Genomic DNA, 20,923 nt, shown 5'->3' with positions numbered 1-20,923 from the left:
TTTTAGTAGACTGTAGTGCTCCAAGAGACTTAATTTTTCCAAATTAGAAAGACATTTTCGTTATGTTTCTACAAATTCAATAATTGAGCATATACAGTGGTGCTTGAAAGTTTGTGAACCCTTTAGAATTTTCTATATTTCTGCATAAATATGACCGAAAACATCATCAGATTTTCACACAAGTCCTAAAAGCAGATAAAGAGAACCCAGTTAAACAAATGAGACAAAAATATTATACTTGGTCATTTATTTATTGAGGAAAATGATCCAATATTACATATCTGTGAGTGGAAAAAGTGTGTGAACCTTTGCTTTCAGTATCTGGTGTGACCCCCTTGTGCAGCAATAACTGCAACTAAACGTTTGCGGTAACTGTTGATCAGTCCTGCACACCGGCTTGGAGGAATTTTAGCCCATTCCTCCGTACAGAACAGCTTCAACTCTGGGATGTTGGTGGGTTTCCTCACATGAACTGCTCGCTTCAGGTCCTTCCACAACATTTCGATTGGATTAAGGTCAGGACTTTGACTTGGCCATTCCAAAACATTAACTTTATTCTTCTTTAACCATTCTTTGGTAGAACGACTTGTGTGCTTAGGGTCGTTGTCTTGCTGCATGACCCACTTTCTCTTGAGATTCAGTTCATGGACAGATGTTCTGACATTTTCCTTTAGAATTTGCTGGTATAATTCAGAATTCATTGCTCCATCAATGATGGCAAGCCGTCCTGGCCCAGATGCAGCAAAACAGGCCCAAACCATGATACTACCACCACCATGTTTCACAGATGGGATAAGGTTCTTATGCTGGAATGCAGGGTTTTCTTTTCTCCAAACATAACGCTTCTCATTTAAACCAAAAAGTTCTATTTTGGTCTCATCCGTCCACAAAGCATTTTTCCAATACCCTTCTGACTTGTCCACGTGATCTTTAGCAAACTGCAGATGAGCAGCAATGTTCTTTTTGGAGAGCCGTGGCTTTCTCCTTGCAACCCTGCCATGCACACCATTGATGTTCAGTGTTCTCCTGATGGTGGACTCATGAACATTAACATTAGCCAATGTGAAAGAGGCCTTCAGTTGCTTAGAAGTTACCCTGAGGTCCTTTGTGACCTCGCTGACTATTACACGCCTTGCTCTTGGAGTGATCTTTGTTGGTCGACCACTCCTGGGGAGGGTAACAATGGTCTTGAATTTCCTCTATTTGTACACAATGTGTCTGACTGTGTATTGGTGGAGTCCAAACTCTTTAGAGATGGTTTTGTAACCTTTTCCAGCCTGATGAGCATCAACAATGCTTTTTCTGAGGTCCTCAGAAATCTCCTTTGTTCGTGCCATGATACACTTCCACAAACATGTGTTGTGAAGATCAGACTTTGATAGATCCCTGTTCTTTAAATAAAACAGGGTGCCCACTCACACCTGATTGTCATCCCATTGATTGAAAACACCTGACTCTAATTTCACCTTCAAATTAACTGCTAATCCTAGAGGTTCACATACTTTTGCCACTCACAGATATGTAATATTGGATCATTTTCCTCAATAAATAAATGACCAAGTATAATATTTTTGTCTCATTTGTTTAACTGGGTTCTCTTTATCTACTTTTAGAACTTGTGTGAAAATCTGATGATGTTTTAGGTCATATTTATGCAGAAATGTAGAAAACTCTAAAGGGTTCACAAACTTTCAAGCACCACTGTAACTACTGAGTCCAAGTCATGAGAGACACTTAATACTTACTCACAATTGTGAACTGTAATAAAGAGAACAGTCTGTCTTTCCCCATGCTGCCTTAAAGATGTTGGAGCACAACAGACTTTCCCTTGCTGGCAGTGCCCTTCTCCTCCACCTCCCATGGAGCTGCAATCAACTGGCTTTGTAACAGTGGTGACTATGAATTAATTCACCGTCATAGTGACCATAGAGTGTAGTCCCAGTGCTTACATAGAATGGCTTAGCCCTGGTGCAGTATGTAGATTGTCTGGTATCGTTTATTTATTTATTATTTTTTATAGCAGAGGTTCCCAATTTACAACCCCGATTCTAAAAAAGTTGGGACAAAGTACAACTTGTAAATAAAAATGGAATGCAATAATTTACAAATCTCAAAAACTGATATTGTATTCACAATAGAACATAGACAACATATCAAATGTCGAAAGTGAGACATTTTGAAATTTCATGCCAAATATTGGCTCATTTGAAATTTCATGACAGCAACACATCTCAAAAAAGTTGGGACACGGGCAATAAGAGGCTGGAAAAGTTAAAGGTACAAAAAAGCAACAGCTGGAGGACCAAATTGCAACTCATTAGGTCAACTGGCAATAGGTCATTAACATGACTGGGTATAAAAAGAGCATCTTGGAGTGGCAGCGGCTCTCAGAAGTAAAGATGGGAAGAGGATCACCAATCCCCCTAATTCTGCGCTGACAAATAGTGGAGCAATATCAGAAAGGAGTTCGACAGTGTAAAATTGCAAAGAGTTTGAACATATCATCGTCTACAGTGCAAAATATCATCAAAAGATTCAGAGAATCTGGAAGAATCTCTGTGCGTAAGGGTCAAGGCCGGAAAACCATACTGGGTGCCCGTGATCTTCGGGCCCTTAGACGGCACTGCATCACATACAGGCATGCTTCTGTATTGGAAATCACAAAATGGGCTCAGGAATATTTCCAGAGAACATTATCTGTGAACACAATTCACCGTGCCATCCGCCGTCGCCAGCTAAAACTCTATAGTTCAAAGAAGAAGCCGTATCTAAACATGATCCAGAAGCGCAGACGTCTTCTCTGGGCCAAGGCTCATTTAAAATGGACTGTGGCAAAGTGGAAAACTGTTCTGTGGTCAGACGAATCAAAATTTGATGTTCTTTATGGAAATCAGGGACGCCGTGTCATTCGGACTAAAGAGGAGAAGGACGACCCAAGTTGTTATCAGCGCTCAGTTCAGAAGCCTGCATCTCTGATGGTATGGGGTTGCATTAGTGCGTGTGGCATGGGCAGCTTACACATCTGGAAAGACACCATCAATGCTGAAAGGTATATCCAGGTTCTAGAGCAACATATGCTCCCATCCAGACGACGTCTCTTTCAGGGAAGACCTTGCATTTTCCAACATGACAATGCCAAACCACATACTGCATCAATTATAGCATCATGGCTGCGTAGAAGAACATTTGGCGCATCATAAAACGGAAGATGCGGCAAAAAAGACCTAAGACAGTTGAGCAACTAGAATCCTACATTAGACAAGAATGGGTTAACATTCCTATCCCTAAACTTGAGCAACTTGTCTCCTCAGTCCCCAGACGTTTACAGACTGTTGTAAAGAGAAAAGGGGATGTCTCACAGTGGTAAACATGGCCTTGTCCCAACTTTTTTGAGATGTGTTGTCATGAAATTTAAAATCACCTAATTTTTCTCTTTAAATGATACATTTTCTCAGTTTAAACATTTGATATGTCATCTATGTTCTATTCTGAATAAAATATGGAATTTTGAAACTTCCACACCATTGCATTCCGTTTTTATTTACAATTTGTACTTTGTCCCAACTTTTTTGGAATCGGGGTTGTATAAATCAAGGCCCTCATGACCAAGCACAAATGCTTCAGTGGCCTATAAACAGGTTGAGACTTAACTGACTGTTAAATTTGGAAATACAGTTTGCAAAGTAATCAGTGAAAACAGACCTACACTATTTATACAGCACATAAACTACTGTACAAAGTATGTTTGTGAAAATAAATTAGAAAAATGTAATATTTTATTTAAATTTGGATAAGAGCATCATTTTAACTACTGTTTTACAGTTTAAAAATATTTACTCCACTTTCTGCAGTTATAATTCTGGACACTGTGGGACTAATATGTTAAAAACACTGTATTGGAGTATTTTGGAGTACAGACATATATGCTAATATATGCTTTCAAATCATTTTACAAAAATAATCATTTTCATTTCTGGAATGTCAAAATGTTTTCGTTCTGAAAATAGTCATACATCAACATCTGGTTTAACATCTATATATTTCTTTATATTCTATCGACATTCACTGGATATGAACAGTCGCATGTTCTGATTGGCTACTCTACTACTAGGATATCAGCTCATATACCGTGAGTAGAGAAAAACAAAATGGTGGAGCACATCAAGTCACTTTGTTATCAAGTATTTAAAAGAAACGGAAATAAAGGGCGGTACGGTGGTGTAGTGGTTAGCACTGTCGCCTCAGAGCAAGAAGGTTCTGGGTTCGAGCCCAGTGGCTGACGGGGGCCTTTCTATGTGGAGTTTGCATGTTCTCTGCATGGGTTTCGTCCAAAGACATGCAGGTTAGGCTAATTGGTGGCTCTAAATTGACTGTGGGTGTGAATGGTTCTTTGTCTCTATGTTCCAGTCCTGTGATGATCTTGTGGCTTGTCCAGGGTGTACCCTGCCTCTCGCCCGTAGTCAGCTGGGATAGGCTCCAGCTTGCCCGCGACCCTGCACAGGATAAGTGGTTACAGATAATGGATGGAAATAGCTAAAAGAATATGGCTCCCCCCCCCCCCAGTATCTCCTGTTCCACACTCCAGCCCAGTCAGCGGCAGTAATGCACCTTTAAAATGCATATCCTGGACCAACTTCAGGTTTTTTTTATATGAAAGTATGTCCCTTTACACACTCGTCCAGAAGGGTAATTTTGCACAAGGCCATCTGTCTACAGCAGAAAAAAATAAAATAACAAAACACGTCTGGAAAAATCCCAAGGGAGTCTGGAGCCAGATTCGTGACGTTATCTGCGGAAGCGCCAGCAGGCTGCAAGAGCTTTGCACGGTTTCAGTGCACAGCCTGTGTAGACCAAGCGCTCCCATTTCTCTCTCATTGTCCGGTCTTTTGGGAAACGATGAGTACTAATCCCATCAAGATTGGTGTTGCTACACCCTCCTACGATACATCTGTTAACCATTTTAATAATTACGCGATAACGTTGAAGAAATTTGCAGAAAACCACCAGGTCGTTTTCTCATAAACAAACCAGCGCTGATGTAGGATTCAGAAGGAGGCGTCCCGCACGAGACGTCACGAAAATCAATGTTTGCCGGGAAATCCAAATGCCAAGTTTTTTCAGAGGTGGACCAATTCGCTTCAAATGGCTTGATTTCAACTGAATTTTTCTGGTATTCATCTCATCTCATTATCTCTAGCTGCTTTATCCTGTTGCAAGGTAAAAAAAAATGCACAAAATGCAAAATGTTACAGACATTTGACCAAAGTTTACTATAAAATAGGAGAATTACATCGATCTTGCTCCTGACTTTACCCGTGATATGCACTTTAAGTTGTTTTGCCAAAAAAACCCTAAAGAAGAAGAAGAAAATGGCAGAGCGTGTTGCTGAACCAACTGGGGACGAAATAAAAACCCTACTCAAAAACAAACCCCCAAAAAAGGAACAAAATATGGAATGGAACGTATTTGATGAATAATAAAAACGTATCTTTTTTTATTTTTCAAGAATTATTATTCTAGCATTTTGTCGGACGTTTTGTACAAAGTTTTTATTTATCGAATTTGCAAAAAATAAAAATGCTCTGTTTCTCAAAAACCAGTGAATGTGTATAGAATAAAACAGTTATTCCACTCAATCTCGTCGTACATGGCTTACAGCCAGCTCGGTGCTACGTGCCTTGTCGGCTATCAGCTCATGTACGATTCGATTTCATGGAATAATTGTTATTTATGTTGCATTCAGAAACACACAGTCAGTCAGATATCTCTGATTAACTGGTACTGTAAGTCAGGAAAATGATCTGCTTTCTCGTTACTCAAAGCAGACTAACTAACAAAATAACATAGTGTTTAATTAGTTTAATTCCACTAATCTGTGTACTTACCCACATACGTTAAGTACTTTTTTAAAAGACATTGCACAGCATATCTACCTCTATGTTTGCACATTGTTTGCCTCTCCTTTTTTTTTTCTTTTTTTTTTAAATGTTATCTTCATTTTTCACTCTACCTTTATATTTTGCATTCCATATGCACTTTATATTTTATATTTCATATTTTATATATGAGTGATTCCACGCTTATGGGTACTGAAATGGGGACATGAACTTATTCATCTAAAACCATTTCTTTTTTTACCATCAGGTCACAAAACATGTAATCTTTAATGAATGATATGTTAAAAGATAACTTTAATTTTCTGAGATGTAATAAAAACATATTTATATGCCAAAGTCAAGCCTATGAGTTCCAAAATGATGTCTGTTACATTACTTCTGTTACGACTGTCCATCTCGCGTCTGTTACAAATTAATTACAATCTAGCTATATACCATGTTAATCTTATTGAAAGAATGTGTATGTTTATTCTACTACATGTTTATTAATTATATTTGCTAAAACATCACCTTCCTATGTTTCAAAAAGTAATTCTACATTGTTAAAATTGAGAATATATATGTCCACAACACTTCTGTTACGTTCTGACTTTGGCATATAAATATGTTTTTATTACATCTCAGAAAATTAAAGTTATCTTTTAACATATCATTCATTAAAGATTACATGTTTTGTGACCTGATGGTAAAAAAAGAAATGGTTTTAGGTGAATTTTTAAAAATAAGTTCATGTCAGGGGGCGTCGTGGCTCAGGTGGTTAAGGCGCCATACCATGAATGCGGGCGACCCGGGTTCGATTCCGGCCCGAGGTCATTTCCCGATCCCTTCCCGTCTCTCTCTCTCTCCCGCTCATTTCCTGTCTCTGCACTGTCCTATCCAATAAAGGTGCAAAAAGCCCAAAAAAATATCTTTAAAAAAAAAAAAATAATAAGTTCATGTCCCCATTTCAGTACCCATAAGCGTGGAATCACTCATATATATATTTCTTTTTATATTGTTAAGCGTAGTTTGGTCGGGCAGTTGCAAAATAAGAATTTCATTACCCAATAATAAACCGCTGTGTCTGTTATTGTGTATATGACAAATAAAAATCTTGAAATCTTTAACAGGTCATACATATTAATTAATGCATACGCCCTAAAACTTGTTGGAATGTTAACCCATTGGTATGACAGTACATATGATTGTCATTACATTTCTTCATATGCCATAATTGTTTTAAATATGAGTATTATTCCCTAGAAGCTTGTTCATGAAGTTTTAATACAATGTGTGTATATCTAGCCATTGATGTACATACAGTATGTAACTTTAGACAATTAACCACTGAAAGTAATCAGTATGTCAGATAAGCCCTTGCAGCAAACCTTTAGCAGTCACACAGATAATTGTACACTGGAAAACCATTTGCCAAATGTACATCCCGAGCTCGTTTTTCAGTTATATTCAGTATAAATGTGATTTGGGGGGGATAAATAAATAAATAGCCAGCTTCCTCTGGGGTCTGAATCCACAACAGCGGTTCTGTGTGTAAATATCATCTGCAGTTCAGAGCAGGGAATCGGAGGAAATTTTATGGAAATGTGATCTGTCTGAAGTAAGCTATTTTGATGTCATTTAAAGCACAATAAAATCTTACATTCAGTACAATCTTGCCATGTTTCGTTGAGTATGTGCTTGGATATTCTCAGTCTTGTTTTTATTGGTAAAGTTATAAGGAGAAAACTAATAGTTTGATACTTATGTGGTGGTATTCATTAGATTATGCAGAGAATTACACACAGGACTGGCTTTAAAACTCATCCTAAAGCATATTATTTAGTAACTACAGCAAAACTAATAGCGAGAATAATTATGAAAGTAGGGGCGGCACGGTGGTGTAGTGGTTAGTGCTGTCGCCTCACAGCAAGAAGGTCCGGGTTCGAGCCCCGTGGCCGGCGAGGGCCTTTCTGTGTGGAGTTTGCATGTTCTCCCCGTGTCCGCGTGGGTTTCCTCCGGGTGCTCCGGTTTCCCCCACAGTCCAAAGACATGCAGGTTAGGTTAACTGGTGACTCTAAATTGACCGTAGGTGTGAATGTGAGTGTGAATGGTTGTCTGTGTCTATGTGTCAGCCCTGTGATGACCTGGCGACTTGTCCAGGGTGTACCCTGCCTTTCGCCCGTAGTCAGCTGGGATAGGCTCCAGCTTGCCTGTGACCCTGAAGAACAGGATAAAGCGGCTAGAGATAATGAGATGAGATGAGATTATGAAAGTAAGGAATATCTGGACAGACTGATGCTCCTGATAATCTTTTTTGTAAAATAAATGACGGATATTTTTTTTTCAGTTGTAAGAGATGAATGATCTGAGTAAGAAAATGTAAGGAAGCTGCATCGGGTTTATATATAACACTTCATAATATCCATATCATTTGCCATTTTCTTCAGTTGAACAGATGGCTTTTGTGAAATAGTTGTACCTACAGTAACCTAATCCTTTAATACTGTACACTTCTGCAGCTGTAGATCGACTCTCTACTTTGATGATGTCTTCTGGCACCGAGCAGTCGACTAAGATGGAGTCGCCAAGAGCTCCCGTAGAGGAGGAAACACGCATGGACAAAACTGTTGTTGAAAATGAAGAAATTTCTCCAACAGAACGGAATTCTACAGAGATGGAAGCAGTCCACCCTGAAGAGGTGCCTCTCACTTATATTGACGACGTCTTACACGAGTTAAACGTATTTGAAAACAATGCAAAGTCAGGATCAAAAACTGTTTCTGATGCCACTGACATGCCTCCATGTGCAGAAAAGAGCAGCATCAATCCAGAGAACAAGGAGAGTGTGACTACCCTCCCAGTACAGCCAAATCAATTGGATTTTTCAGTCTTGGATTCAGGGAACAAAGGTTGCCTTTTGCCGGTAGGAAAGACATTTCTGAACAGTTACTCCAGGAATTATAATCAGCTCTCGGATGAAAATACAGACCTTTCCGTGAAAGGATGTGAAGAGAAACCAAGTATGTACGATATGTTAGATGATAGCGATTCCGAGAGTGACTCTGCGACAGATGGTGCTGTGAAAAATGAAAAGCCTCAAGGTGACTGTAAAGCTACTCAGGACACTGACTCTGATGAAGAGGTTGAACTGTGTTACAGCGTAGTCAATCAGCTTCAGCCAAATCAAGAGAAGGACAGTTCTCCTACTCTTAAACAAGATATCTCAGGAAACCAAACAGATAAGGAGCTGGCTGCTGATGAAGTACCTCAAAAAGCATCTTCGCACTTACAGGACTCAAAGACAACAGACTTTTCTACTTCTATCACAGCACCACAGAGTCCATTCGTTCCCCAGTCTACAAGTTCAGAGTCTGCTTTGAGTGGGGCCTCTGAGCATGTTTCTGAAAAAAAGGAGACCGTGAGTGTGACTCAGGGAGATCTGTCAAACCAAGAGCCATCAGACTGCAAAGCTGATGAGAAAATTGAAAAGGCTTTGGCACCTGTCATAACCAGCATGACACTTTCAAGTGTCAGTATTCACCCTGGAGCTCAGAATAACAGACATGTTACCCCACAGAGTCAAGAAAGGACATCTAAAATGCACTCAGATGAACCGTTTACCTCAGATAAACCCAATACTGTGCAAGTGCCATTCATGTCAACTGTGACAGAGTCAAAGGCTAAACATTTTCCCAGTGGGAAAACATCCAGTACGCAGACTACAATGGACACGGAGAAAGAAAAAGCACATGACTCTAAATCCCTTTTTTCTGAAACTCAGACCAAGTCCAGCACTCTTAGACCTTTGGATCATAAGTCTCTGAATAATAACCCTGTCTCGCCCAGCTTAAATAGCAGACTCAAACTCGAAGAGAAGTCAAGCTGTTCTACCAAGCTTAAAGGTTTAAGTATTAAGAGTAAATGCAAAGGACTAGAGCAAACAGGCAACAGAACTGCCAGAGCTGAAGGTCCTTTGTTAAAAAAGACCCATTGCTCCCCTACTCAGTCCCCTAAATTACCAGCCAAAAGAATCACCCCTACAAGTAGTCCAAAAATGACTAGATCGCTAGAGAAGAGTAGTTCTGCTCTTATTAAAATAGCTGACCAAAGCCATGAGAGGAATCCTCCAGATCTGTCCAACACCTTCAAAGTAAACGACCCTGCGAAGTCTGAACATAGATCTGAAACAGAACACAAAGGTTCTCATTCAAAGCTAAGTGAGGCATTATCTAAATGTGAGAACACGGCTACACAAAGAACATTTATTGAAGTGCGACTCTCATCTTCTTTATCCCCATCTTCTTCATCTGCTTCATCGCCAGTTCTAGCATGCAAGGAAACCGTAAATACCAATTCACAAGTTCAAGGAAGCCATTTAATTCACAAAGATAACCCATTACAAGCGTCAGCCTCCAAACCCTCTTTGGGAACTTGTACATCATTTGACTCCTCCAAGTCTAGACCAGAGCAAAATGATTCTCTTAAAAGCTCACCTAAACCTGATGACAAAGGATGCAGCAACATGTCCGTCTCAGAGACTACTAGTCTTAAACCAGGCAAATCCAAACTTTATCTTAAAGCACTGGATCGAAGGAGCTACTCCACAGACAGTGAAGCTCTCAAACGCCACTCATTTTCTGTTCAGCAGAGAATCAAGTCCTTTGAGAACTTGGCCAGTTTTGATCGTCCAGTTGTAAAAGGCATTGACATCCAGTCTTATGCTGTTGGCTCAAAAGCTGCTGTCAACAAGAGGTTGTCTGGTCTAGCCCTGTCCAACGAGAGTCGCTCCTTAAAGAGGAGTCTTAGCTCTTGTGTAGAAAGTATAAACATGGATCACTCTTCACTGCAGCCACAGAACTCGTCTTCTAATACAGTTATGAACAATTCTGAATCATCGCCTTCAACTGGAACCATTGGGACACTTGCTGAGGAAAGGGCAACGCCTGAGGTTACTGTACCACAGTCCAGTGCAGTACCGCATACTCCTCCAGTGCTGCGCTCCCGTAACGCCCGTTCTAACAGTGGGATATCACGGTCAAAACTGAGGGAACTAAGAGCACTTAGCATGCCTGAGCTCGACAAGTTATGCACTCAGGACTTCTCACAGGATCCTGACAATGTCATGTTTAAGACAGAGCTGGAAATTCAACCTACAAGACCCACAAAATCCCCATCAGAAAATGTTCAGTGCACCACGGTGACCAGGGTGAGCATGGTGGAGCCTGGCTCAATTGATAATGAAGAGCATGCTCAAGAGCAAACTGTGAGGCAATCAGGTTGGTCTATTAGGTGAGTAGCAATGTGCTAGTTCACTCCGATTACTATTGAACTATTGCACTTTGCAATTTATTCAAAATCTTTGAAAAGCATGTGTAATGTTTGAAATCAAGAATTGTGTCCTGTCTAGGGATTTGAGCAAATATATTATTTACCAGCTGGGAGGTCCGAGGCCTCGGTCAGTATTTTCAAGGCCAAGGTCACGGTATTTCACGATACGGACCGACCTTAGGCTGGTAAATAATATATTAATTTTTTTCCGTACCAAATTCTAACAGAAAATGAGAGCGCCCTGAAGGGAAACCATATTTAGAACAAACCTGCTACAAGCTCGTTTTCAGCTTTCTCCTGAAATGTTTTCTTTTATCTCGTCTTCATCAGGGTAGTAAAACTCGCTTTCGCTGTGAACACTGTCGTTATCGCTATCCATGCTGTAAAATTAATGCTATTATACTGAGAAATGCGAAAATAAATGTTGACAAAAAATTGCTACTATGTTTCTCGTTGTTGTGAACGAGCGAGTCGCCAAAGGCCCATAACCGGGGTCTGGACTGTAGGATTCCGGACCGCTCACGAGCCAATCGGAGCGCACAATTTGCTGGAAACCGGACCGTGGATAAAAAAAGAAGATATTATTCAGATTGAAAAGATCGTATTTTCTAAACAGATACGAATAAGAGGCACTTTTTCAGCTTAGGAAATCTCACCAATTACAGTATATTTGTTCGAAGTATTGCACACAACCAAAAAATAACTGTGCAAATGAGATTTAAAAAAAAAAAAATTCAGCACATTTCTAGTCGAGGCCAATCATGAGCATCTCTAAATACCTATTGCATTTATTTATCACATTATTTAATACCTGATTAATAACGCTTGCCACATTTCAAAGGTTTTCATTTCATGAGGATGGTAGTATGATGCTTTATGACTCCCATGTTGTGTTTCTTTTATCACAGTCTGAAAGATTTATCGTCTTCACCAGTGGAGCAGAAGAAGGTGCAGAATGTCCTAAATTCCCTTCCGTCTGTGTCGGATGCGACGACTCTGATGAAGGAGGTTAAAAATGTTTCAGAGGTAATGTAGTGTTTCAAAGGCACAGTATGTTTTATGTTTTGCATAGGTCTTCTTATTTATATATATATATATATATATATATATATATATATATATATATATATATATATATATATATATATTAGTGCTGTCAAGCGATTAAAATATTTAATCGCGATTAATGTCGCGACTGTCATAGTTAACTCGCGATTAATCGCAATTTAATCGCACATTTTTGTCACATGAAAAACCATTGTAATTCTCTTATCAGCATAAAAAAGTGAATGGGCTTGCTTTGTACCAATGTTTTTTTATTTATTTTATTGCAGAGCATAACACATCTTGTCACAGCCACTGACATCCATAACTTCCATATTAGATGAGAAAACCAAGGGATGAAAAATAAAGTGCATATCACTGTGAAAATAAAATTTTTTATTTTACTCTTCATTAGTTTCTTTTGAAGAGAAGTATTTGCCATAAAAGAAGAAAAAAACAGATAACAAAAATAAAAACATTCATCATACGTTCAAAAACGTTCATCATAGTGTGGCGCTGTATTCTCTAATTCTCACTGCTTATAACTCTACACCTACCCGGTGGAGATGAGCTGGGAAACTGAAGACTGAAGGAACAGTATTGAAAAGTATTTTTCCAGTCTCACCTGTGAAAGGTAATCCCATGTGATCTCGTTTGGACGGTAAACCTGTTGGTACAGTTAAACGCAGCACATGAATGAGGCATCTTTATTCTCGGCTACTGTCTAGACGCTATACCAGAGACGGCTGAAGAATCTCCACTTTGCCACATCCAATATGGCGGCGAGGATTAGTCTGGCTAACGCGACAAAGCTCTACGAGCTATTGGTCTGGCCAAGATATTAAGCCCAACCGTTTCCCAAAGTGCGTGCTTGACCCGCCTCCCTGAAATGCCTCAGTTTGCTACTGGTCGAAGCCAGAAAAGGCTGTGACGAAGCTTAAACCAATCACATCACTCTTTCCTCTGACGTATGCGACGCGACGGGGCTAACTGGTAGATTAAACTCTTACCGAAGCCGGTCGGGAGCAAGGCGAAAACGTCCTTCCTTTCAATAAATACCTCCAGGGCTGCTCTTTGCTCCGTTTTCAATGAGAACTTCCCGTTGAATGCTTTCAATACAGCATCTACCGCTGTGTTAAAGGCTTGCCGCTGCTCCATGTTCGTGATGTGAATGAAGCGCTTCCGGCATAGATTCTGTAAACAATCTATGGCTTCCGGTCGCAGTTCTACTACATCAGTGCCTTGAACACGCCTCTACCCAGGGCCGTTGGAGATGCTCAAAGTTGATTGGTTCCCGATTTTTCAGGAGCTTGGAAGAGCTGTAGATAGCCTGCCTGGCCAGACTAAGCTCGCAACAGGCCCTCGTGTTGCGTCACGCTTAGGATGGGCGGGCCCAGGCTAGGCGAGGATGTTTATATGTCTATGCCTTTCTCCATCACTCACACGTACTCTTATTGAAGCAGCGCACGACAAGCCTCAACAGGAACTACGGGTGACTCGCAGGGCCAAATTAGAATTTGCGTTAACGGCACTATTTTTTTAAATCGCGTTAAATTGAGATCGCGTTAACGCGTTATTATCGCGTTAACTTTGACAGCACTAATATATATATATATATATATATATATATATATATATATATATATATATATATATATATTCGTCTGAAATAGCATTTTTCCTGTCAACATAATCAACAGTTCCTGTAAAGAAAACCAATACTTCGATCACAACAGTGGTGCGATCACACACAACATGACGATTACTGCTTCCTTTGTTTATTATTCAGTACAGATTTATTGTTCCTGCTTATGCTAAAGAAATCTAACCAATCTCTAAATGCTTTGTGCAGGTTAATGAGGATGTTTACTTTGTGATCTTGACAAAGGACGAGGGCTCTGGACTGGGTTTCAGCATCGCTGGAGGGGTTGACCTGGAGCAGAAATATATCACTGTAAATTTATCGCTAGTTACCTTCCAAGCAGTTAAAGCTCATACGTACCTTATGTTGTACAAAAATAGACTTTTTGTGTTGCATTATTATATTCCCCTGTCATCCAGTCAGTGTTTAACATTTTTATTGATTAGAGATTAAGATAAGTTAAAAAAAATAATGTGTGGTTTTGATGTATCTACTGCATCTGACTATCTTGAGCCAGCATGTTCCCAGGGCCTTTTTTTTTTTTGCCTTAAGAGTAAAATACATTTTTATATCAACACGAATAATGTGCTTTTTTTGGACAGGTCCATCGGGTATTCAGCCAAGGGGCTGCTGGCATGGAAGGTACCATTTGTCGGGGGGACACTGTGTTGTCTGTAAATGGGAGCAGTCTGAGTGGGAGAACCCATGGCGAGGCTCTTTCCTGTCTCCATCAGACCAGGCTCGCCAAACAGGCACTTGTGGTTATCCAGAAAGGCGAAGACAGTGAACCTTTCACAATTAGACAGGAGCTTCTTTTAAAACCCAGAACATGTTCTTCTTCTGCCTTTCCAGAGATCAACAGGGAAAATGGAGCAGGTAAATAAACCCTAAATACAAATAAATTCCTCACTGTAGAACGCACATTATGCAGGCCAAAGTCAAAAAGTCCTTCCTGCACCATTCATGGCATGTTTGGCGGCGCCGCTCTCCGTTTCATAGCCCTCGGCCTCTCATTACATACAGTAGCTAGGGTTACAGCGGGGGGCTAGTCCTCTGGTAACCGCGAGAGTTTGACTCCCCACTCGCATCTGTATTGCAGCGTGCCTTGCCAGATGGCAGGAAAATGGTATGACCCGACCGTGAGTAGAATTCACAATCTCCTGATCGAGAGGCGGACACGCTAACCACTAGGCCACTCGCTGGTATTATGCAGGCCAGGACAGGTCATATTATGCAGGCCAAGTAATTATAAATTTAAAGTTCTTCCAGAAATCGTAAGTTCAACTCTCAACGATGCCACAGGCGTTTGGCGAGACAGCGGGGCAAAACTGGCCATTCTGTCTGGATGTAAGGGATGGCAGACTGTCTCTCCCCTGTCTATTACAGTGACACTAGCCAATCATGGGTGTCTGTGAGCTCATGTATGCAGTCGACGACACATTAAACACAACATATAAATAATCTTAAAGCACACCACCATCACGCTTGTTGTTTTGTATAACCTGGCAACAGAAGCTTAGTTACCGTGTCTGTCAGTTATCGGCTCAGTATCCATACTCTGAAGAAGAAAACCTCTGAGCGCTGATCTCAGTATTGTACTGAAAATAGAAAAAGTAGAATTAGAGCTTTCTTATTTTTCATCTTTTTAAAGTCAGCTTAAGGATGAGGAAAACATAAGAACAACAACTTTATTCGTCACACGTACACTTGTGAAATTCCTCTCTGCATTTAACCCATCTGAAGCAGTGAACACACACATGAGCAATGAGCACGCGCACACATACTCAGAGCAGTGGGCAGCCATGCTAACAGCACCCGGGGAGCAGTTGGGCATTAGGTGCCTCGCTCAAGGGCACCTCAGCCCAAGGCCGTCCCATATTAATCTAACCTGCATGTCTTTGGACTGTAGGGGAAACCGGAGCACCCGGAGGAAACCTACGCGGACACGGGGAGAACATGCAAACTCCACACAGAAAGGCTGTCACCGGCCGCTCGGGTCAAACCCAGAACCTTCTTGTTGTGAGGTGACACTGCTATACCACTGTGCCGCCCTAACTATAAGAAAGAATTCTTCTTGTGTTTCTTTTTCATTATTATTATCTATCCATCCATTATCCATAACCGCTTATCCTATGCAGGGTCACAGGCAAGCTGGAGCCTATCCCAGCTGACTACGGGCGAAAGGCGGGGTACACCCTGGACAAGTCGCCAGGTCATCACAGGGCTGACACATAGACACAGACAACCATTCACACTCACATTCACACCTACGGTCAATTTAGAGTCACCAGTTAACCTAACCTGCATGTCTTTGGACTGTGAGGGAAACCCACGCGGACACGGGGAGAACATGCAAACTCCACACAGAAAGGCCACTGGGTTCGAACCCAGAACCTTCTTGCTGTGAGGCGACAGTGCTAACTACTACACCACCGTGCCGCTATTTTTATTTATTTATTTATTTATTTATTATTAAGGTTATAGTTCAACGCTACTCTTCATTAGCTCATCGGCCGTAAGCAATGAGCTATTGCCATGACGCGGCGTCCGTCCGTCCGTCCATCCATCCATCCATCCATCCATCCATCCATCCATCCATCCATCCATCCACAATTCACAAAAATTGCTCCTCCTCCCTGAGTTTTCAATGGATTTTGGTTCTGATTGTTTCGTTTGGAAGATCTAATCAGTCTGCACAAAAGTTACTCCTTGGTTTTGTGATGAGTACAGCGTCGCTGTTTTTCATGAGTTGTGTTTTTTGCTGTTTGTCATTTCTAATAACGTGGCTCGGCATGTTCTAGCTGTGGAGGTCGGGCCAGATGGAGCATTAAGCGTGGAGCTTATGAAGACGTCAGCAGGTCTGGGTTTCAGCTTGGAGGGGGGCAAATCTTCAGCCCATGGCGACCGTCCCCTCTACATCAAACGCATTTTCAGAGGTGAACATCTCCCTCCAGCCGAACTACTCAACTCCACTAGGGGGAGATGACGTTGTGTATCATATCATCCCACCGGCAAAGCAAATGAAATGTTTCTTTAATGAGAAATATGCAGTTAGTGTAATTAAATTACGTGTTGCATTCATTTTCAGGAACATTCATACTCCGCTACATTACTGTCATTATGTTATCGTTATCATCTTATCCATTATTATGAATAAAATATCGTGTTAAAAAAAGCTTAGCGTCGTAATTCTACTAATGATATGACTGTTATTTTGTGTAATTACTGATTTGTTGTTTTGTTTACTGTTTTGTGCCGTTCATACTGTAACAATGTGACTGTCTGTCTGTCTGTCTGTCTGTCTGTCGTGTGTATTTATTTAGGAGGTGCTGCTGAACTCTCCCAGGTTATCGATGTTGGAGATGAGCTCCTGGCTATCAACGGCAGGTCGTTGCAGGGCCTGATGCACTACGACGCCTGGAATGTTATAAAGACTGTGTCTGAGGGCCCCATCCAGTTAGTCATTCGCAAACCGCGCACCTCTGTATGACCTCTGAGGAGTCGTGTGCTGTATGTAACACAGTGCCAAATTGATCTTCTTGTACATTTGAAAGACTTTTTACCTTTTTATACTTGTTTTTTACCACGTCTCCGTGACGAAACGTTTTTGTTCATGGGTTTTGTAGTGAGGACTCTGGCGTCTCGAAGGGCGAAGTCTTCTCTACGAGTATTTGTGCAATCAGTGTAGCTAAGCAGGTACTTATCTGTACGGTGTAATGAAATTCTCATTTTGCTCTAGATGGATTTATTTTATGTAAATCGTCCTCCCCAAGGATGGTCAAGTTCTGTTTGACTGCTTAACCTACTTGAAGCTTTCATTTTGGCATTTGTGAAATATCGTCCCTCTTATTTCTTTTGATTTTCCGTACTTCCTTTCAAAGCCTATTCACAGCTGCATAAAGATTTTACACTTCCTGTATAAAACGCTCGTTTGGTATTTTTTTCCATCTGTTGTGCTAAAAACAGCGATTATATTTGAAATATTACACACTTCTGATGAAACTGGTAGCTGCCATGCTTAAAATATCACACATTTCACCAACAGTATTTTGCTGACTTACTGCAAAACATTTCGCAGAACTTAATTGCATTCTTGTAGCTGTGAATATTTTTCAGTAGAAAAACTCATCACAGACCTTTAGCTGCAACTCCGATATGTTGATTCAACACTGCATCAACAGTGGAATCACATTCTGCATGAATTATTTCTGTAAATAATTGCAGTCACGAACGACAGTTTATCTTGATGCAGCTGGGATTTGAAGCACAAATATGTTTATACGATTGCGGATCAAGTAAACATTTAAGAATATGGATCTGTCTGTGTATTACATTTCTTAATAATGCCCTTTTTGTAAAGAGACATGAAATATTTTTTTTTCAGTGCAGTGCTATTATTTATTTCATAATTTTACTTTTAATTATGTTTAAATAGTCTTAATATTAACATTTCCTCCCTCTTATCATTTTAATCCTTTTTTTTTCTCTTCCCCCTTCCAAAAAAAAGGCCCACAATGGTACTGGTAGAACCTTTATACATATGCTGTTGCTACATTTTAGAGTTTATGCTGACCTTTTATTTATGTAAATTCACCTGAAAGAGGCCTGGCATTTTGTGCAAAATATATTTGTTACATATATTTGAATTCTGTTCTAATAAAGAAGGCAGTTCATCACTTGAACTCCTGTATTATTTGATTGATGAGGTGCGGTGCTGTCAGCCCATCATGCATGTACAAAATTCCTGGCCATATTTGCTTGTTTCTCATATAAAAGCCATTCGGGTTTAAACAGGCTGGTGCGAAAAACAAAAAACATCCAGTTTCGTGGGTGTTGAGAGAGATCAGATGTTGATGGCCAGGTTGATCAGAGCTCACAGGAAGGCTATGATAGCTCAAACGAGACCGTCAACGACGGCGTAGCTCACTCCGGCCCCGTCTAGTCTAGAAGTGAGCCACCTTGAGCAATAAGTGTTGCAAGCTATATACAGAAGCGATATCCTCCCTAGGAATACCGACCTATTTGCCAAGAAGAATCCAAAACCGCGAGGAATTGACTGAGAAGAAGCGATTTTTGTTGAACTGCTCATTAAGGCTTAATTAGTCCATAACTTCATTAATAACTATACTTAAGCAAATCTGGGTAGAAGTTATATGCACCCTAGGTGCCTCTACTTTCATGACAGAAAGAATCAAAATCGGTGAAGAATTGAGGGAGAAGAAGCCATTTGTGTAGAAACTGCTCGTTAGGGATTGAGTAATTACTCTGGCTTCATTCTCATCTCATCTCATTATCTCTAGCCGCTTTATCCTGTTCTACAGGGTCGCAGGCAAGCTGGAGCCTATCCCAGCTGACTACGGGCGAAAGGCGGGGTACACCCTGGACAAGTCGCCAGGTCATCACAGGGCTGACACATAGACACAGACAACCATTCACACTCACACTCACACCTACGCTCAATTTAGAGTCACCAGTTAACCTAACCTGCATGTCTTTGGACTGTGGGGGAAACCGGAGCACCCGGAGGAAACCCACACAGACAGAACATGCAAACTCCGCACAGAAAGGCCCTCGCCGGCCACGGGGCTCAAACCCGGACCTTCTTGCTGTGAGGCGACAGCGCTAACCACTACACCACCGTGCCGCCCTCTGTCTTCATTATTAATTGCAATTATATTATGCAAATTTGGGTAGAAGCTATATGCAGCCCAGGCAGACCGACCTTCCTGCCAAAAAGAATCAAAGTCGGTGAAAAATTGAGAGAGAAGAAGCGATTTTTGTGAAATATGGACGACGACGGACAAACGATGGACAACAAACGACGGCATAAACTCATCACCTGTTGGCCGGATGAGCTAATAACCACTGTTTACAATCAGGGTGAGCAGAAAAGCACCTCCGAACGCATCCCTATGATGTCAATCTGAACTGAAGCTCTTGATCTGCATCTGCATTATTTTATGCGTTGCGTTTCTGCCACGATTGGCTGATTGAATAATTGTATCAATGAACGGGGTACTGCTGTTCCTGCGAAAGTGGTATGTGAGTATATACGTATTTAAGCAGTGCAACATATGTTAAAGCGAACCATACATGAGTGTCACAGTACTTGGCATGATTCTGCAGATGCTACAACTTGGCCAGCATTGTTTTGAGTGTTGTACCTGCACAGATGGCAGCACGAGACTCCTGAGATTTCCGTCATCACTTTCCTACTGCCAAAAATTCATTAAAAGCTGGCACAAATTATTTACTAAATATGGATCTGTGTTTGGACACTACAACGACTCGAGATTGATAAAACTGCAAATGTTTTCCAATGTCCTGAATTTCCTGATGTTTATTCCAACGGTAATTAATGGATGTTTATTTTTTGCCAGAAGACTTATAAATAGCTTGTACGGGTGTGCAGAGGTGCGAGCAGACCGACAGTGTTGATGCAGCTGTTGGGAAACAGACTATTTTTACACCAAAGAAAAGTGTGGAGAGGCAGCAATGTGTCAGTGACGGCATTCGCGTGCGCAAACTTTTTCTTTTCCTTTTTTTAAAAATTAAAAAAAAAAAATCTGAAATAAATAGATCATCTCATCTCATCTCATCTCATTATCTCTAGCCGCTTTATCCTGTTCTACAGGGTCGCAGGCAAGCTGGAGCCTATCCCAGCTGACTACAGGTGAAAGGCGGGGTACACCCTGGACAAGTCGCCAGGTCATCACAGGGCTGACACATAGACACAGACAACCATTCACACTCACATTCACACCTACGGTCAATTTAGAGTCACCAGTTAACCTAACCTGCATGTCTTTGGACTGTGGGGGAAACCGGAGCACCCGGAGGAAACCCACGCGGACACGGGGAGAACATGCAAACTCCGCACAGAAAGGCCCTCGCCGGCCACGGGACTCGAACCCGGACCTTCTTGCTGTGAGGCGACAGCGCTAACCACTACACCACCGTGCCACCCCATAAATAGATCAAATTACATTAAAATATTAAAATTATTTAATATTTATTTATTTCAAATAATTAC

General features: G+C 41.0%; 1 protein-coding gene across 2 annotated transcripts in view; it reads left to right on the top strand.

Moving 5' to 3' along the window:
- pdzd2 (PDZ domain containing 2) overlaps window positions 1-19,148 on the top strand; it is a 268,490-nt gene extending 249,342 nt beyond the window's left edge. Inside the window, exons 20-25 of one of the 2 annotated variants that reach the window (XM_060907275.1) lie at window positions 8,396-11,165; window positions 12,113-12,230; window positions 14,101-14,202; window positions 14,493-14,766; window positions 16,692-16,826; window positions 17,214-19,148. In XM_060907275.1, coding sequence (XP_060763258.1) covers window positions 8,396-11,165; window positions 12,113-12,230; window positions 14,101-14,202; window positions 14,493-14,766; window positions 16,692-16,826; window positions 17,214-17,380 — 3,566 coding nt within the window. In that variant the 3' untranslated portion in view covers window positions 17,381-19,148. The remainder of the gene's footprint in view (window positions 1-8,395; window positions 11,166-12,112; window positions 12,231-14,100; window positions 14,203-14,492; window positions 14,767-16,691; window positions 16,827-17,213) is intronic. The other variant, XM_060907276.1, reaches the window with a different exon arrangement.
- The last annotated feature ends 1,775 nt before the right edge of the window (window positions 19,149-20,923 follow it).

This window comes from Neoarius graeffei, chromosome 24 (genome assembly GCF_027579695.1).
Source record: "Neoarius graeffei isolate fNeoGra1 chromosome 24, fNeoGra1.pri, whole genome shotgun sequence".
Taxonomy (NCBI): Eukaryota; Metazoa; Chordata; class Actinopteri; order Siluriformes; family Ariidae; genus Neoarius; species Neoarius graeffei.
The sequence above is the reverse complement of the archived record's forward strand: the minus strand, read 5'-3'. Positions and strand labels throughout refer to the sequence as shown.